This window comes from Anomalospiza imberbis, chromosome 1 (assembly GCF_031753505.1).
Source record: "Anomalospiza imberbis isolate Cuckoo-Finch-1a 21T00152 chromosome 1, ASM3175350v1, whole genome shotgun sequence".
Taxonomy (NCBI): Eukaryota; Metazoa; Chordata; class Aves; order Passeriformes; family Viduidae; genus Anomalospiza; species Anomalospiza imberbis.
The window spans coordinates 108,421,177-108,439,302 of NC_089681.1; the positions used below are offsets into that span (position 1 = coordinate 108,421,177).

At 44.4% G+C, this 18,126-nt stretch overlaps 1 protein-coding gene across 5 annotated transcripts in view; it reads right to left on the reverse strand.

Moving 5' to 3' along the window:
* Positions 1-1,247: 1,247 nt before the first annotated feature.
* The window catches only part of TMEM108 (transmembrane protein 108), a 178,488-nt gene continuing 161,609 nt past the window's right edge, over positions 1,248-18,126 (reverse strand). For all 5 annotated transcript variants that reach the window (XM_068205042.1, XM_068205023.1, XM_068205031.1 and 2 more), the window contains 3 exons: positions 11,501-12,613; positions 2,993-3,147; positions 1,248-1,591 (listed from right to left, as the gene is read on the reverse strand). In XM_068205042.1, coding sequence (XP_068061143.1) covers positions 1,469-1,591; positions 2,993-3,147; positions 11,501-12,613 — 1,391 coding nt within the window. In that variant the 3' untranslated portion in view covers positions 1,248-1,468. The remainder of the gene's footprint in view (positions 1,592-2,992; positions 3,148-11,500; positions 12,614-18,126) is intronic.

Sequence of the window (18,126 nt, forward strand, 5' to 3'; positions counted from 1 at the left end):
TTTCCAGAAGCCTGTAGTCTACATTCAGGTTTGTGCCTCGGCACAGCAGAACTGCATGTGTGGGATGAGGAGAAAGGAGGAGCAACAAGGCCTCTGTGGCCCCCTGAGCCAAGTCTGGGTCTGACTCCAGCCATCATTTAGTAAAGTTGTCATGTTGCTCTGACCAACAGCAGCCACTGGGACCCTGGCGGCAAGTGGGAACAGCTGGACCAGATGTGCCACTGCTTTAAGTCTCTTTTCTAGTACCAGCTGTGGCTCATCTTGAACAAGGCATATGGTTAATGATACTACACTAACCCTGTCCTGCTCAAACTTCCCTTTCATGCAGCCAAGCGTTAAACCTGAGCAGCCAGTGACAAGGAGCAGCCAGCTGGAGCAGGGGCTAAACTGCCCCTCACAGTCTGCTCCTGATGAAGTGAGGAGTGAAGGCAGAAAAGTGTCTAGCAGAATTGGTGGCCACAGGTGGGGAGAAAGAGGACAAGACTTCAAAGGACAGAAGTAATTTCACTTGCTGAATGATTTAAAAAAGTATTTTAAGAAGCAAAACTGAGAATTGGTCCCACAGTAACAGTTCCAGGTTACTCAAAGAGAGAGCATCGATTTGGGCCAAGTCATTTCATGTTCCATCTTAATTTCACCTTGCAGCAACCTATTTTTAATCCATCATTTAAGATTTGTTCAGCCTTACTATTCCCCTAACACTATTAGAGTCTGCAATCTAGCTCTTAACAGGGTAGGAAGGAATTGCCATTTTGCTCCAAAATCCTGTGTTTTCCTTCTTAAGGGGGAAAAGAAAGTCCCAGAGAGGAGAAGAGGGTGTGAGGAAACTTGATTCAGTGGCACCAGCAGTCTAAACACACAAGATAAATAAAACACTGGGGAAGTGGAAATGTGGTCAAAGCCACAGCATTCAATTGGTGGTAGTCCCTAGTCACCAGATTGCAAGATTTTTGATAAATTGAAAGGAATTTTCTGTTCTTTTGAAGGGGGCACTCTACATGCCTTCTTTTGAGGCTGTTTGATCTTCAGGAAATAATTCTAGGCTTATTGGACTGTAGTGTAGCATCTGTGAGTCCAGTGTGTAGTGTGGTTAAAACACTTACGCAGGAAAAAAGGGCCATTCTTGTTGTTGCTCATATAAAAGAGTTTTGGAGCTCAGACTGGAAGTGGGACAGTAAAAGGCTCACCCCAGCTGGTGCTCAGGCAGTACTGGAGTCACAGAAAGGATACAGTCCACTTGACAGATGTTTTGCTTAGAAATACCTTTATTTTATAAAGCCACAGTTTGTTCTGTAAAGTTTTACCACACTTATAAAAAAGGGGCTGACAATTCTGAGGGACAAAAGAAAAGCTGAAAACATTTCTTGTAGTTCAGGGTTACACAAAGGTTATATTTATAATATATATATATTTATTTATAATTTGGAGACAGTAGAGATGAAACTGCAGTACGGGGGCAGCCGGGGGGTCATATTTCAGAGACTTGCTCGTGTCCCACAAACAGCGTTTCCTGACAGAAGGGGTTCACCAGGACCATCCCGCTGTCGCGGTAGTCGCCATTGGCTGGGGAGCGCGGCTCAGACAGGTGGTCCTAAGGGAAAAAGAAAGAAGCAGATTGAGCATTTCACACCCTTCAACCTCCACGAGCACACAGGACATTCCTCCCAATACCCCAAAGGTGCCTGAATGTTGTGGGCTGTGACTCTGGAGAGCCAGGTTTGGTGAGCTGGTTTTTCTCTTTGTCAGGCAGGAGGAGCTGTGAGTGAAAAGTTCCTCTGAGGGTCTGCTGATTCTTGCTCAGCCTGGTGACCCAGAAGTCAGCTGCACCTAACTTCCAATCCCTTTGGAGCTTTCACATTTCTTGTTGTTTTTTTTCTTTTTTTTTTTTTCACTTTATTGACTCATTGCAAGTGTTTCCTATCTCTCAGCTGGGCTTGACTCCTCAAAGATGCATTTACAACTTCTTTTCACGGTTAGAAAGCCACACATATGGGTCCACCTGAGTATGCCCCAGTTCAGTCATATTCTGATCAGGTTTAAATGAGACAGCTTTTGAAGACCATCCTGTATATGAATAGGCCTGACATTTGATTCTGGGCAATCTAGACCAGGTCCTGCCTTAGTTTGAGCAACATGATTGCCAGCAAAGTGGGGTTAATGAAGTGACTATGACTGTTTGTCTGATCACATCTTAGAGGTTCCTTTCTAAAGTTTTTTTTTTTTTTTTAATTTAGTCACATGAGCTAGTCAGCTAGCTTATCTGAAAATCATTTTAGCATAAACTCAGACTCTCCACTGTTTCTACGTTTTAATTATCTTTGAAATAAACTGAATTATTCTCTGTCTCTGAGGCCAGGGAATAGATTTCTATCAGTAGGATCACCTGCTCATGTGTGAATAATCTCTCCAAACCAGTCAGATCCCTTAAGTAAAGGCTGATGAGTGTACACCACACCATCACACTCCCCCACATACTGATGTTCTGATTACTTTTGTAGTGGGAACACTCATTCCCTGAACTGGTATTTGAGAAGTTACAGGCAGCTCCTGAGACATAAATGTACAAAATTTCTTTGTTTTATTAACTCCCAGAAGCCTCCTTTTTTATGCTGTGTGGCACATGCACAGTAGACTGACTGTCAGTAATGAGCCAGCCCAAAGGGCTCTCCTAAAGCCTTCATGGCATGGCTTGATATTGGCTCTAGGCTCACAAGGAAGAGAAACCCAGGAACAAATTCACCAAGAGGTGGTTAACTCCTGTCACCACGCAGCAATACAGAACACATCTGCAGTGCCTGGGAGTAGGAGGTCAATCCAGTTTTGCTGAGATGTTTATCCCATCTAATACATGCGTAGGAGTGAGTCCTTCCCTAAAAGCTGTTCCCCTGAACATGTGTAGGGATTTCAAGGCTTTATTAATATGACTTCCTCTCCCTTCTCCCAACATGGCATCAGTTACAGTTTCCAGACACCAGTTCTGCAAGAGAGGTACCTCTGAAGTCTCCAGTGACTGGATCTCTCTTGGTAGCTCTACAGCATGCCTGTTGAAGTAATCCATGGTAATAGCATTATTCCAATAGCTCAGGTTGTTCTCTGGGTTAGATGTCTTCTTCTTCCTTCTCATGCAGCAGACTGTCAGCAGAACTGCTGTCAATAGAAACATGTCAAAAATCTGGTTATTTTCTTTCAAAAGGACTCATCAGTACCATGGATTTGTACTTTTTGTTACTTATGGAGAGGGCTGGTGACCTGCATTCATACGCTCCAGTCTCAGTCAGTCCCATCTCTCTGCTAACAAACCCTACACAATTATGTCAGAATCTGGGCCAAGCAGATGAGGCTTTGGGCTTGGCAGAATATGCAGTTTTTACTTTCTTTTTGATGTGAGTGTATAATCTTCAAGATGCGGCTGCCTGATTAATGGAAAGCTTTGTTATTGTAACTGATGGCAATTTAATACCTAAGCAGGGATTTACAGACCCTGTAGGAGAGAGGGCATTCCCCAGGGACTAAGATGCTTCTGTGGGGATCTTTTCTGCATCTGTTGTGTTCAGAGGCTGCAGTGATGAACACATTAGCAAGGGGCAGTGAGAGATACCTGTCCTATTTCAAATAGCAACTTCATAAATGCTGCAGTTGCGTGGCTTCAATACCAAAAGCTTCTGTCCTGAAGTGCCACTGATCCCTGCCTCTGTTGTCTGCCATTTGTAACTTGGATTTTGGTTTGTGACCACGTTCCAACACATCAGCAACCAGCCAGAGGAACAGACGGATTCCTGAGTAGGATGAGAGAGGGATAAGATGGTGTGGAGATCCCCAGTGGTACCAGTCTCACATACCTTACACTTCCAGGATAGTGTTAACATCAGAGCTGGGATTTTTCTGCCTGTCTCCATCAGCCATGGGATGTGGAATCTACTGATAAAGGTAACCTGTTCCCCCACACTTGCCTGGGCATTGGGTAATGTCTGAGAGTGGGGTTTTTTTTCTCACCTGTGGAGCTCACTTAAGCTTTTACAGTCTGAAATATCTGAACTTAAAGTAGAGCAGTTAGGCAAGACAAAGTGACTAGCAAGTGAAACATCTGATGTTCAGGAGTCTGTCTGGTCCCAGGGCCACAGGAATCCCTGGGCCCCAGAAATGCCCAGGTTATTCTCTCTCAGCAGGCAGCTGAACACAAAGCTGTCTGAGTGTTATTTTCAGGAATTGCTTTCAGTTTATTCATCTCTGTTGCCATTCAGATGGGTAATCTTGGCAACTTTACAAGAGACAGGCAAAGCCACAGCAGCAGACTTACTGCTCCCACCAGCCCCCAATCAGGCACAAGCTGGGGCGTGTGCAAGGGTTTGCTCAGAGCTGTAATGTGTGAGCACTGTCTGCTTCCCTTACACCCGTGGAATTCATTGGCCAGTTGTGTTTGTAATCTACCTGATTTATACAGACAGCTGCACATGTACTTGAACCTGTGAAATAGGAAATGCCCTGCTGTAAATTCCTTCTATAATTTCTAAATCCCTCACGGTAGAAGAGAAGAGAAAATATTCATGAAGCAGAAAAATATATTATTTCCTCAGCTACAGGTAGAATTATGTATTAGAATGATAACTCAGAGGAAAGAAAAGACTGCAGTGAGATCACTGCTGCTATCTGCTATGTATGTTTTGACAAACATTGCAGCTACCTATGTGCCATGGATCTAATTCCTTATCCCATCTACCACATAAAAATAGCAACACAAAATGCAAGGCTAGAGCTCTATTTAAAAAAAAAAGAGAATAAACTACTAAGAGTAATTTAAAAAAAAATCAATGTCTTTCAGTTCTGGCAGTTTTGTCACTAACAACTTCATTTGCTGACAGCCCAACAGTCTGAATCCTGCTGCTGCACTTCATGGCCCCCCAGAACTGCTCTCCCTGCCTGGGGAAATGCCTCTCCTCCTGAAGGGCTGCACCTTTTATCCCTACTTTGGCTGCTGCCCTCTCTATGTCCCAGCCCAGCCTGCAGGCTTGGGAAGATTAGAAAGTGATGCAGGACTTGCATTTAGTCCTCACCAGTCTTGGTGGCACCCAACAGTCCTTGGAGCTTTTCAGTACTCCAGCAACAAAAGATCCATCCCTAAGGCACAGAGCATTTCTGAAGGTGCCTGAGGATGTGAGAGCCCCAGTAAAGTCAACTCTATGCAAATATTTTTTTTAAAGCCTGAGCTTTTACAGCTTATAAAATATCGTGTCTGCTGACAGAGAAGTATCAAATTTGTGGTTTAAGGGCTGGAAAGCTGGTGACACTGAATTGAGAGAGATCCCATCTTCTTCCAGCAGGAAATGGCCTTGCCACGTGTAGATACATACAGAAATAATTCTCCCTCTCTTAGTTACACTCTTGGCCTCCAACCGTGGTGCACACACAAGAAAATGGATGGAAGAGCATGGAAAATGGGTCCCTGAGCTTCCACAAATATGTATTTCAGCAGAAGGATGTCTACCTAAGCTGCCCCAATTCAAAGCAGAGGAGATCTCATTTAAGATGGTGAATGAGGACAGCGGGGCTGGAATGGGGCTATTCCCTCTTCATCTAATATTAACTTCCCTTTTCACAGAATCATAGAATCATTTAGGTTGGAAAAGACCTTTAGGAATGTTGAGTCCAACCATTAATTTAACACTTCCAGATCCACCACTAAATAAGAGCACTAAGTGCCACATCTATCACATAACATGCCATATTTGGGGCATATTTTAGGGAAATTAAAGTAGCCAGCATACTCCCACTTCCAGAATATTGTGACCAGGGTACAGCTTTTATATTCCTAGATATCCTTTTGTTCCCATAATTAGAATTACATGAATTACAGAAAACTCTTCCAGACAGACAACTATGATGGCCAGGGAGGCCATATTAGGCGGATGAAATACACAGAAGGCCAAGATGGTTTGGAAGGCACAAATGGCAGTAATGACAACAACAGAGCTGAAGAGAGAACTAGTAGCTGCAACACCCTGCTTATCTATCCTGGTATATTATGTGGTTAACTCTTCCCTGGTTTTCAAGCAATCCTCTGGTTGCTTCCTGTGAGTCAGAAAATCTCAGCTAACTTCCCTTTGACTGCTCAATGTTCAAGTTAGCAGCGAGTGCCATGAGGAGGACATGTCAGTGTTGTCCCTGCGTCAGCCTGCCTTGTACAGAGACTGTGACACATGTTAGAAAATATCAGGTGCCTCTGGAGGTTCAGAGATTCTGGAAGCATTTCTAACCCATGTCTTTTCACATGTCAAGGGGCTGAGCTACTGATGAGCTCCAGCTCTGACACTGGACATTTTTTGGCCATAGGGCAAGTTACATCTGCATTATCTGTCCCCCCACCCCACCTATGAAACAGGACATAAACCATCCCACAAATGGGAGAAATAAGATTCTCACAGATTTACAAGTTTCTAGGCTGGTGGGAACATGTCCATTACCTACTGTCACCCACCTAGCACCTGCACACCAGGAGACTTTCACCTGTTACCTTTAACATAATCTGTATTTATGATACAGCACATCTCATAGGAAAATACTTTTATTTGAGGATACAGAGTGACCAGATATCCATCCCATTCCCACAAATTTTGTTTCAATGTTTAATTTCTATTGTGGGGACATGCTTACTCTTGTGTAAATACCTTCACTTTCAACCATAATTTCCTCCATGTTCTTTTGCCTTTTTTATTAAAAACTTTCACTATGCTGTCAGAAATCTCTCCTATATATGTAGGCTCCAGCCTCTTTTTGTGCTACATCATGGCACAAGTGGAACTATGTTGCATTTCTCCACTCCTAAGTAATTCCATGTCTCTTTTTTAATCTTCTAGTGGTTTATTTAAAAAAAAAAAAATATAACCCACTATGATTATATACCACATTCAATCCATCTTCGTTAATGCAGTGTAATGAGATCATACCAATTCTCTACAGTTTTCTGAGTATTTCCCTTCAACTCACTAAAATATTTTACCAGTCTTACACAGCTGCATGCTCCCTTCCCCCACTTTCCAAAACACCTTGTTAACAGACCTGAAATTGTAAGCACTTAGAAGTCATGCAATATTCAGGATTCAGGATTCATTTACTTCTCCCTACACCTGCAAATCACAATATAAACTAAGTTTAAAGAACCCTTCCCTCAATGACCAAAAGTGCTTTTTCCGTATTTCTTTCTATTTCCCTGGTTTCCTATATGTAGCAGCACATACTTAGATGTGATAAAGGTATCAGGATGGATTTGGTTATTGACTACAGCTGCTTACATCTGGAGACAGGAGTCACTCCAGCTCAGCCTGAGTTCACACCTGGGGATTAGGCTCAGGGCTTGGGATCTCGCTCGCTTCAGACTGGAAAGCAAACATAGGTTTTGTGATGGAGAAGGTGAGTGAGGTAATTTTGGAAAGCGTTCCAGTGCATGAAATGTGAGCTAAGTGAGGTTAGGCCCAAGGCAATTCTTCACATATTCTCTGAGTTCTGCTGATGCCTGTGTTGAGAGGCTCAGCCTTCCTCTCATGTTCTCCTGTGTCAGCAGAACTGACTGGATAAATTGACTTCTGTGCATCTGATTTGCAAGTTCCTGTTCTTCCACATTTTATTGTGTCATTCTGTAGTTACAGTGACGCAAGGACCAGGAGCCCAAGGACTGGAAAGGTGGGTTTTAAAATGAGCTCATATTGTTCTTGTTCTGCATTGCAGACAGAGGCACCTACACATGTACAACAGCACATGCACAAAAATGTTCAGGCTGCCTGAAGGACACTGCAAACCCAACTCAAACCGTGACATGAAGAAAATAATCACATCACTGTTATAAATGATTTTGCTATTCTGGGAAGGGAATGATACAGAATCCTTCATTTTTGCAGCCCTCCCATGGCATTTGCAACATTACTCTCATTATTTATACCATGAGACTTATCTGCCAAAAGGTGAAATGATTTCCCTAGGTTCATGCAGCAGACATGGCTTGTGCATTCCTACTCAAAGCATTACTCTTCTGGCTAGCAGTGTCGGGGATTTCAGTGGGACTCAGAAATCTGTGCATCTGTTAAGAAGTATGTATGGGAAGGGCGGGAGGCTAAATCCCAGATCTTATTTGAGCAGGGGAGTTCTTGAGGCACAGATCTTCAGGCTTGTGTTACAGTCCCTGAGCTGTGCCACCAGCAAGGCTGGTGGGACCTGCCAGTCCTCGGTGGGACTCAGATGTCAGGGCACAGTGATGCTGAACAAACACTCTGCTCCTTCCTGCTCTTTGGTGCAAATCCCCATGGCAGGGATGGGCTAGCAAGGAAACTCCAGCAGGGTCTGTACTCTGTGAGGAGTGCAGCATCCCAAGCACTTGTTCCAGTGGGGCAGAGGAGCCAAAAGCTCCTGTGGTTGCTCTCTAGCAAGTCACTTGCCCTGCTATAGAAGCTCAAATGCCCACAGGTTTTCATGTAACAGGTGCCTGTCACTAGAAGGTGTGACAGCAAGCAGCGTGTAGGGATCAGAGAGGGACAGAGACATCTTTGCAGTATCGTGATGTGTTTTCCCTTCCAAGGATTTCTGCGTAGCACAAGCTGTGCCCAGAAGCCTTCCAAAGAAACATTTTCCAGCCTCCTTGTAACTCCTCACACAGAGGAGAAATTATATGGAAAGACAAAGGGCTCCTGGCAGAGAAGAGATGCTCTGGACACTGCACAGTTCTTCAAAGGCTCTGGGAAAACAGCCCGGAGGTCAGCGAGCTGGCTCGGCGCCGGGGCACCCCTCATTAGCAGGGCAAGGGAGCTGAGTTAATTGGATTCCTGCAGCCCTGCAGCCTCATGCACAGGCTCTGGGCTGCCTCTCCTCTCTTCTTTCCATGTCTTCCCAGGGTGTGTGGCTGACTTCCCTGCCTTGAGGCTGTCTCTGCCTGATGCTGAAGGTGCCAGCCTGAGCGCAGAGCCACCAGCCCACAGCTGTAACCTCCCGTGTCAGGGGTCCTCAGTGATTTCTCCCGTGGCTTGATCCCTCCTGAGGCAGCTCAGACATTTAAGAGCACGGGATTGTGTCTCCACAGCCTTCCAGCATCCCAAGGCAGGAGCACGACAATATTTTCTTCTCAAGCCACAACAACTGTGAGAGCCTCTCTTGGAAAACTTCTTCCCTGTGTGAAGATGAAATGAAACCCAAATATCTGTTCTTCATCCTTCTTCCGGCGTCAGCCCGCTCTAGGCCCGGGGAGAGGAGCATGTGCCAGCGCGGGCCGCCTGTCCCCCGCTGCAGCGCTTGTGCCCGGGAGGTGGCGACAGTCCCCTTCGGACAGCCCGTGCGCCGCGCACCGCGCACCGCCAAGCGTCCCTCTGTGCTCGAGACAGCGAAACGTCGGGATAAAATCCATTTCCTAGGCACTAAAGCCAGATCACCCCCCAAAAATACCATTTAAATGCCCGCCTGCCGTTCATCTCGACTCTGAAGTGCATCCGAGGATCCCCGGATTTTAAAAGGACAGTCTCGATGAAGGCCATCCTCAGGAATCTGGTCTTGAAAGCAGGACTTAAATACCCGAATCGTTTAAACACTCAGTTGTAATGGAGCTGATACAGATAACTTTCAAAATAGCATTTGACTTTTTAAAAAAAGATGTAGCTTATGAACACAAGAACCAGAATAGGCAGTCACATGAACATATGGCACAAATGCAAAGAAGAAAAGTGCTAACACCTCTATTTAATGAACAGTGGGTTAGCACTCCTGTTATCAGACTTCTCATATTATTATTACTATTGTTATTGTTAATGTTATTATTATTCACCTCATATATGGCACTCTGCACGCACAGACCAATTTAACCGCTGGCTATACTTCCCATGCTTGTGTTGTATGATTTTACACTTCTTATTTTGTATTTAGAAATTGCTTTCTATCCAGCTTAGCTGTCTTTTTGGATATTGGCCCAAAACGCAATTCTTGGAAGAATTTATTTGATTCTCTAGTTCTACTGATGGACAGACAAGGCATAGTTCATCAAATATTGCTGCTTCTGACCACAAGCTTGCTAAGTCCCACTTTCTCCTCTCCCTCTTGCACTGAAATGCACATGCAAATTCTGCTTTGGTTTCTCTTTGATTGCCCATCTTTTAGCCTTAAGCTTTGTTCTCACTTGTGGTTTTAACCACATTGGCAATAGCAGAATTGATGGTCCCAGAGATGTGAATCTAACAAATATGCTGACCCAATCCAATAATTTGCAGCTGCTGAAAGGATTAGTAGGGTCCCCTCTCCAGGTCTGCATTCCTGCAGCCTCATCCTTTCTGGGTCTCATGCTCGTCTGACTCTGTGGGGAGCTGATTCAGCTCACTGGTTGGACAGAAAGTACCAAAGAGTAAAGTGAATAATTTTTGGCCACTTTAACAATCTGAAAGTGTCTCGAGGAGGTGAAAAGTCAGGCCCAGGCAGAAGGATAGGGGCAGGATCAGGTGCCTGCGCACGAGAAAGAGCAGGAGAGAGCAGCACTGTCCTTTTTGGCTGGAGTAAGCTGTGTGTGAGACTGGCTCATGTAGCTCATCTAGCCTTGTCCTCAGTGCAGCTCATAGTCATAAATAACAGCATTAATACTCAGTATTGTGTGCTGCTACCCCTTTATGTTTCCTCAGGCAGCAAAGGCTGGGAAATATTTGGTTTTGTTTCACTCCAGACAGCTCAGAATAATCACATCTCATGACAGTGAGACCCCAGAGAATATGTTGTCCCATCAAGCTGATAAAACCCAGCTAGGCACCGGACATCCTGGCAAGCACTCACAAGCTTGCTCATAATTTCCCATGTGTTTTTTGTAATTGAGTCAAACAACAAGACCCTGAGCCAGCTCTGGAAACGCAACCTGCCCTGGTCCTGCAGGTGGCTGACTCCAGGTGTCTGAAGGCCAAGGTTTCTTTCTCTTCCCGTGGCAACTGTAAATTGGAATTAAAATGGAGGAAACCAGCACTTTGGTCATCAGATTTTTAAATCTGATAGTTCATGTACTACCTGCAATGAAATATTTTATTGCACTGGAAAACTGGTGTTTCCTGAATTATTAGTCATTACAGATGTTACTAATCCTTTGGGCTAGCAGTGGGCTTTTTAAATCCAATTTCAGGGCAGCAAATACTAGTTCCTAGATAAAAGAATCACTGTCTGACAAAATCACTGTCTTTGATCAAGTTTTTGATCACTGTCTTAAACACTTTGGAGTAAAGCTGCTTCACATTCTAGAGTTGTTCAGGCTAGTGTTGCACCCTCAAATGGAGAGTTGCCCCATGAGATTTTTAATAGCAATAGAGCGAGTATGCTTTGACTGTAACATTTTAGTCCTGCATTTTGAAGTTAAACACTTTGGTCAGTGGATGTGATGCCTGTGCATCTCATCCATCCCAAGCTGACCTGCCTCTGTTAGTCTCCAGCTAGGTCTTGAATCATGGGCCAAAATCTGAATATTAAGGAAAGAGAAAGCAAAATGAAGTGGCAAATAACTTACAACATGAGGATATAGGGACACTGATAGCCAGAATGATCCAGGCAATGTCCATCTTGCTGAGACAGATGGTTGCTCTGTGCTGGGGTTTGTCCCTCTCGGTGACATGGGAGATGTTTCCTTGCACACCTGGTTTCCAGGTTCCAGCAGGAACCAGTCTGTTCAGGAAGTTCCCAGTGGCGGTGGAGCCAGCTGTGGAGGTGGAGCTGGACAACCTGGTCGCAGGCACTGAGAAGAGAGCACTGCCCGGCAACGTGGCATTGGTCACCGCGCTGTGTTGCGTCGGAGTGAGTTCCTCAGGGTCTCCCGCTGCCGGGGACAAGATGCTGACGTTAGAACTGGTCTGAACTGAGTGACCAGCTGCTGCTGTAGGAGATCCAGAGCCAGCAAACAGAGGGACATTTGTACTGAGATTCAAGGTTACCCAAGAGTTGTTTTTGCTCAGCATATCCCACATGCCATAGCGGGTGGGTTTAAAAGGCACCGACACTGCTTCAGGATCAGTTGATGGTCCAGCAGTTGTGGTGGCAAAATCTGCCTCCTGCACTACTACCTCGGTCCCATCCCCTCGCTCTGCTTCCATAAGGCTTCCCGAGGTGTTGCGGTGGGGAGAAGGGTCTGAGTGTGTAGTTCTTGCCAGCCCCATTCCATCTGGATCGCTGGATGCTGTGGTCTGGGACTGATATGGGTGGTCTGTGAAAGGGCTCCTCAGGGTAGGGAAGGGAGAGTGCAGGGTCGTCTTTAGGTAAGGCTCTGTCGACTCTGAGAAGTTGCCTTTGAAAACCTGGAATATTTTCCCCTTGGGGCGAGACTGTCCTGAGTACAAAGCACTCTGGTTGTACAAATGGTGAGTTTCTTTCTTGCCGATGCGAGGGCCACTCTCCTGCTCTTGCCCGGTGGAAGGGGCTTTCTCCACCAGGCTGATGGGGTGGGACATGGCTTGAGCAGACGTGGGAAGGGGCTCTGCTGTGTGGTGGTCTTTGCGGTGAGGTGTTGTTCCCATAGCTGTAATAGTTGTAGCGTTCATCGGGAAGCCCTGAGAGGAGGAGACAGTGGGAGACAGTACCTGAACAGAAAACACCAGCTCTTCTGTCAGTGCCAAGATGAGTAGAACACCTGAGGAAAAAAACACAAAAAGAGGATGAGATACTGTGGAGAAAGCAGTGGATGGGGACAGCATGGCTTGTGTATCTGGCAGGAAGGATACCTTCCATGTTCTGCAGAAGGACAGAAGAGTTAACATCCAACTTTGTCTGCTTCTCTGCAAAAGTAGGAAGAGAAAAACAAATCTGCAGGAGCTATGGAGACCCCATGGCCATGAGAGTGATGAGCAAGATTACAGAGAATTTCTGTGGCAAAGAAAGAGTAGTATTGACCTTGCAGTATTGACTCATGTGAAGCTTTAAAATGCCATAGGCAAGTGATTTCCCTGGAGAAGCTAAAAAGCATCCTGCATTTCAGGGACAGAAACAACAGACGTCCTCATTTTCATTGCGGCCAGGAGGTGTCCAGATGAATGTCCATATCATTATGAGAAACCTTAGTCTGCTCACACCTTTGGCCACAAAATCCTAAATTTGGCTGCCTCCAGTCTTGGCTGCCATTAAGCAATCTGTTTTTTGAAAGAGCAGCTGCTTAGGCCTTGCTGAAAAATAGGTCAAGAAGGGATGTCTGATGAGAGGGCTACTTGGGTTGCACATGCTGTGCTTTACTTAGCGACTTTGGAAAATCTAGTCACTCCAAATGTCAAAAATTAACAAGAAAACACAGCCATCCCAGCCATTTTAAAAAACATTGCGATCACTGTGATCTAACACAACTGCCCTTTGCACCCATAACCAAAGTTTGGTTGTAACCTGTTCTGTGCTCATGTGTGCTGTGGAGTTGAATTGCATGAATTTTGCCTCCCACCTCCCTCAGTGCTGCACATAATTTCACAAGGTGCCAGATCCATACCACTGGGAGCATCAATTCTTTCATTTATTCCTAGTTCAGATAATGGAGGTGGGCAGCTGCAGCAGCATAAGCCTCCCTGGGATGCAGGGCTAATACGCCGTGAGTTAGCGTGACCTGCAGGGACCACATCAATCACATGTCACCATTTCCATATGTTGAAGCTGTCGAGTGTAATGTGGATCTCTGCCTACCAGGAAGCACACGGAATAAATTCATTTTGCACAGTCCACTGAGCATCATCAGATGGCACCATTAGCACTGTGCTAGTGTGAATTTCAACCAGCAGCGTCGAGGTGAAAAATGTTGTCATGGTCTTAACAAATCAGGGACACGAGTTTGTCAAAACTGCAGGACTCCAAACTGGGTGATGATCAACTTCCAGCCACGACTGTGGAGTGCCTTCCTGCCCCCTGCTCTACTCTTCCTAGCTGGCCAACTTTCTCCATGAGTGTTGTCATGCCATTTAGTTCTACACTCTTTGGGAATGTCTGTTAAGGGCCAAAGGAAGACAGGGACTTGGGAAAATGAAAGAAGATCTCTGATTAGGTGTCTGCTGGCCCTGATTCTGTTTCATGTTTGGCTAATGCAAATGTGATGAAATGAGTTTATTCTGAATCCTGAGTATTGTTCACACCCATTCATGATCATTGCAATACATGTAGCAAAAACTCACCAAAGGAGCAGTATCTGTTCTTCTTACCCAGTTAAATGTTCTACTGTGATCACTACCCATCATTTCTGAAACAGAGAAGCGTGGAGCTCTGCAACCAAAAAAGTTCAGCTCATCTTGCCCCCAGCAGCCTCCTGTTACTTGGAAGAGTATCCAGAAGATGAAAACAGTGACTAAATAACATGGTGAGAGCCAATTACAATTAATGCACTTTCCACTGCCTGATGCTAAAATTAGCTCTCTTTTTTTTTTAATTTCTGGAATAAATATCTCTGCCAAATAAACTATCATCTGGGATGCTGCTTCCCAGTTCCTAGCCAGCCACAGACAATATGCTCTTAGCAGAACACCTATTCAAATTAAAACTCATGAATTCTCTACACTGAGATACAACCAGAAGAGCAGATCGGGCTTTACCCATGGAGCATCACTCTTGGAAATAAAAGGCAGGAGTTATCCTCACATATTTGGCAGCACTTATTCTGAGGTCAAGGTCAAAGCAGATATTCTAGTGTCCATATGGCTAATGTTTCTTGCCAAGACAAGTTGCTGCCACAGAACAAATTCAAAGAGGAAAGGATGACGATTTATTTTGGATTTGGTGTGAGGCGATAGTGGTCCAGGAAACTTTGGGCCTGCTGTTCTGAGCACACAAGATAAATTGTGTTGGCAGATATTATGAGATACTAGATTATAATGATTGTAATGCCTATTAAAATTTTTGGATGTTCTTTGTGTAACTACCTTCTCTCACACCTCACACGCACAAAAAACCCATCACTATTGGATGAGTATTTTCCTCCAGGATATTCCTGAAAGAATAAAGAAGTTGTCAGCTTTTCTGCATATCATACCCTGGGGCTAGAAACCCTGATCTTTTGCTGAAAACCCACCTAATATCCATCTCTACTTCTTGAAATACTGATAAATGTGAGGCTTGCCTCTATAAACATTTATAGTCTCTCCAGGGCAGTCTGTTGTGGTAGCAGGTCACCACACATCAGGCATGGGAAAACAAATGCATTTAGCTCGTACCTTTAGGTGGGTAGTAAAGTACAAATAAATATTTATAGGAAATACTACATCAGAAGTAATTTATCTGACAATAAACAATAACTCCCATGACATTTGGCCATCCCAGGTTGCGGCAGTCAGGTTTTGCTAATCTGCTACTCTTGCTTCAAAAGCCTCTGCAGAGCCACTGTGGCCCTATAAGCTACAGTTTCTTCGGACATTTTTTCTGCTGGATGGATGGCTCACAGTAATTCCTTCAGTAACCACCAGAGCTAATCTGTGTCCCTAACTACTGGAAAAATATTCAGCTTAGCAGATAATTGTAAAAATAGCCAGTGCTGTATATTAAGAGAGGAACAGCTGATGATAAGGACTTCACAGTGGGTTTTGTTGGCCCTTTTAAGTAGAATTAATTTGCTGGAAAGCAAAAGTAAAACTGGAATTGGTATTTTTAGGTGCTCTGCATCATCACCCAAGCATGCTCTGTCTGGATTTGCAGTAACTTGATTGCCCAGAGCTCCCACTTACTTTTCTATCATTGAGGATAAGCAAAGTCTTACAAAGTGGGGCTCTTACTGCATTCCCTGATACTGGACTGTCCTTATCAGCAACTTTGGCTTAAGCCTGGGAAAATTATATTCTAAATTTCTGTACTCAGGCACAGGAGGCATTTGTCCCAGAAATGGACTTATCCAGCACCCATGACATTCTTTCCTTTTCCTCCCTCTGTCTGTGCTTCACAAATGCACCCGTACTAAGTGAAGGACCATGGTGGGTACAATGCCAGTTGTTCTCTGGTGCCTCAGTTTATCTTCAATTCTACTACCACTGAAAGGAAGCCTTCTGGTTGCTATCAAGTCCTCCCAAGCTTTGATATTCCAGGTAAGATAGCAAATGTTCTTGTTTAGTTCAAAGTGTAGTCCTGCAGTCTTTGCCTTCATTTTTCGCTGCCTAAGGCTCTTAGAGCTGATTTTACTTAGACCATGAGCCCTTTGGAGTAAGGACTGGCAGTCCTTATGATCTGCTGGTACAACATTAATACAGACTGATGCAAGCACATTATAGCAAATAACAATATTTTCAAAGGTCAGCTCACACCATTAAGTTTTTTCAAATGGGACCATTTCTAAGGTACAGGAGCTCAGGGTCAGAACAGATCAAACTGGTTTGTGTTTTAAATGCTATGTGTCAAATTCATGCTTTTGGAACCTAATTTTATGGCTACATTAAATCCACTCAACCCTAAAAAAAGGCTGATTGACCTGACATCTCTGTGGTGGGAACTGTGGTCTTGCATAGCGCACAGTGCACCAGGAAGGGAATATTAGGTACAAAATGAATTAACTCAAGGATGAAACATGGCAGAGTGACAGCAGAATGTACACAGAGGGTGTGGATGTGCATTTAGCCATAAAAAACTTCTTCTTGACAACAGGGTGCAATGGTTCAAATCTCAACAGGATCTCCCTGCAGTGCTTCTTCCCACTGTACACTCACATGAGGAGCCTGGAAATGGTGCATATAGTTGTGTATGTGAAGGAAATGAAGTAGTTCCTTTACAGCAATGTTTTAAAAGACTGTGATTTACATCTTCAGTGAGTCTCAGAAAAGTCTGGGGTTAGGAGTAGTTCACTTTCCTAGACTATGAAATCCTCAGGGTTCTACCACTTGGAAACTTCCTTGTGACCCTTTTATTTGCACACAAGTGACATAACTGTGTCCCTCCTTAACAGGAAAAATAAGCAATTCAGGCCTCAGCAGCTTATGTTCTTTCATCTCTGGACTTTGGGAGGCTCCACGAGGAGCCAGTGTCCTGGCACAGGACAGCATTAGAAGGTTTATTCCCTCAGGAGTTAATGCTGCCTGGTGCTGCAGAGGACACTTGATGGGCACTTCGAGAACAGCCTTTTTGCATGACATGGCAGAGCAGGCATGTGGCTGTCGAGTCAGCTCATGCGTTCAGCCTCCCTGGGGCACCCCCTTTAAACAACACAAACTTATGTAACTCCTGTTCTAAAGCCCATGGAAAGGTTCCCAATGACTTTAGCGAGCTTTGGATCAAGTCCTAATTGCCAGAGATACAGTGGAAACTTTTGAGCTGCACATTTACATTTTCTACAGCAAATGAAAATGCACAACAAGCTCAGTCTGGTGTTTGACCCCTTCTGGCCTCTGCTACCTCGGACCTTGCAGCAAGACAAACAGAGCCAGCCTGAGCAATACTTGGCAAACATTTTTGCTCTAGGAAGTCAGGAAGAGCTTTTTGTGCAGAGACCTACTGCTGGACTCATTATTTCAGACTGCCGTGGGCAAGGAAAGCAACAGGAGCTGTCCTACAAAGGACCCATTATCTACAGACCCAGGGCTTGGGTGCACATGGCCACAGTGAGGGATGCTGAAGCCTCTCCGTGCTCCAGTCTTGACTTAGTAATAGCGAGAGAATATTGTGCAAAACCTCTTCAAACAACAACAACAAAAGCTTTTTTGCAACAAAAGCTTTCTTCTCCACACTAATAACTTCTCATGTGTCTCTCAACAAACCTAAAATGTTACAGGGAGCAAAATGAATCTTTAATAGGTGGAAACTGTGTACAGAGTGTGTATTATTACTTCCGTCACGCTCATTTCTTTGTAGTCTGTCTAAGCAATACAATTTTCACTCACAATAAAGCAGCCTTTGTGAAAACAAAGAGTTAAGTAAATTTAATCTCTGTGATTGGTTGCAGAACTGAAGGGGAAAAAAAAGTAGGTTACTCTGCATAGAAAATTTCTCTTCTCTGAAAGTCTATCTGTTATGCCAAAAGTCCCAGATATTAACTTACAAGTTATTGTCTGTTTTCCCTGGTATTAGATAAGTGATCAACCTGAAATTCAGCACACAAGCTTTCGGTAAAATGCAGGGAATGAGACACACAGAGTAACAGCTCTATTTACAGTAACATTAAACAGCATCAGCAGAAGCTCTGGAAATCACATGTACAAACACAAA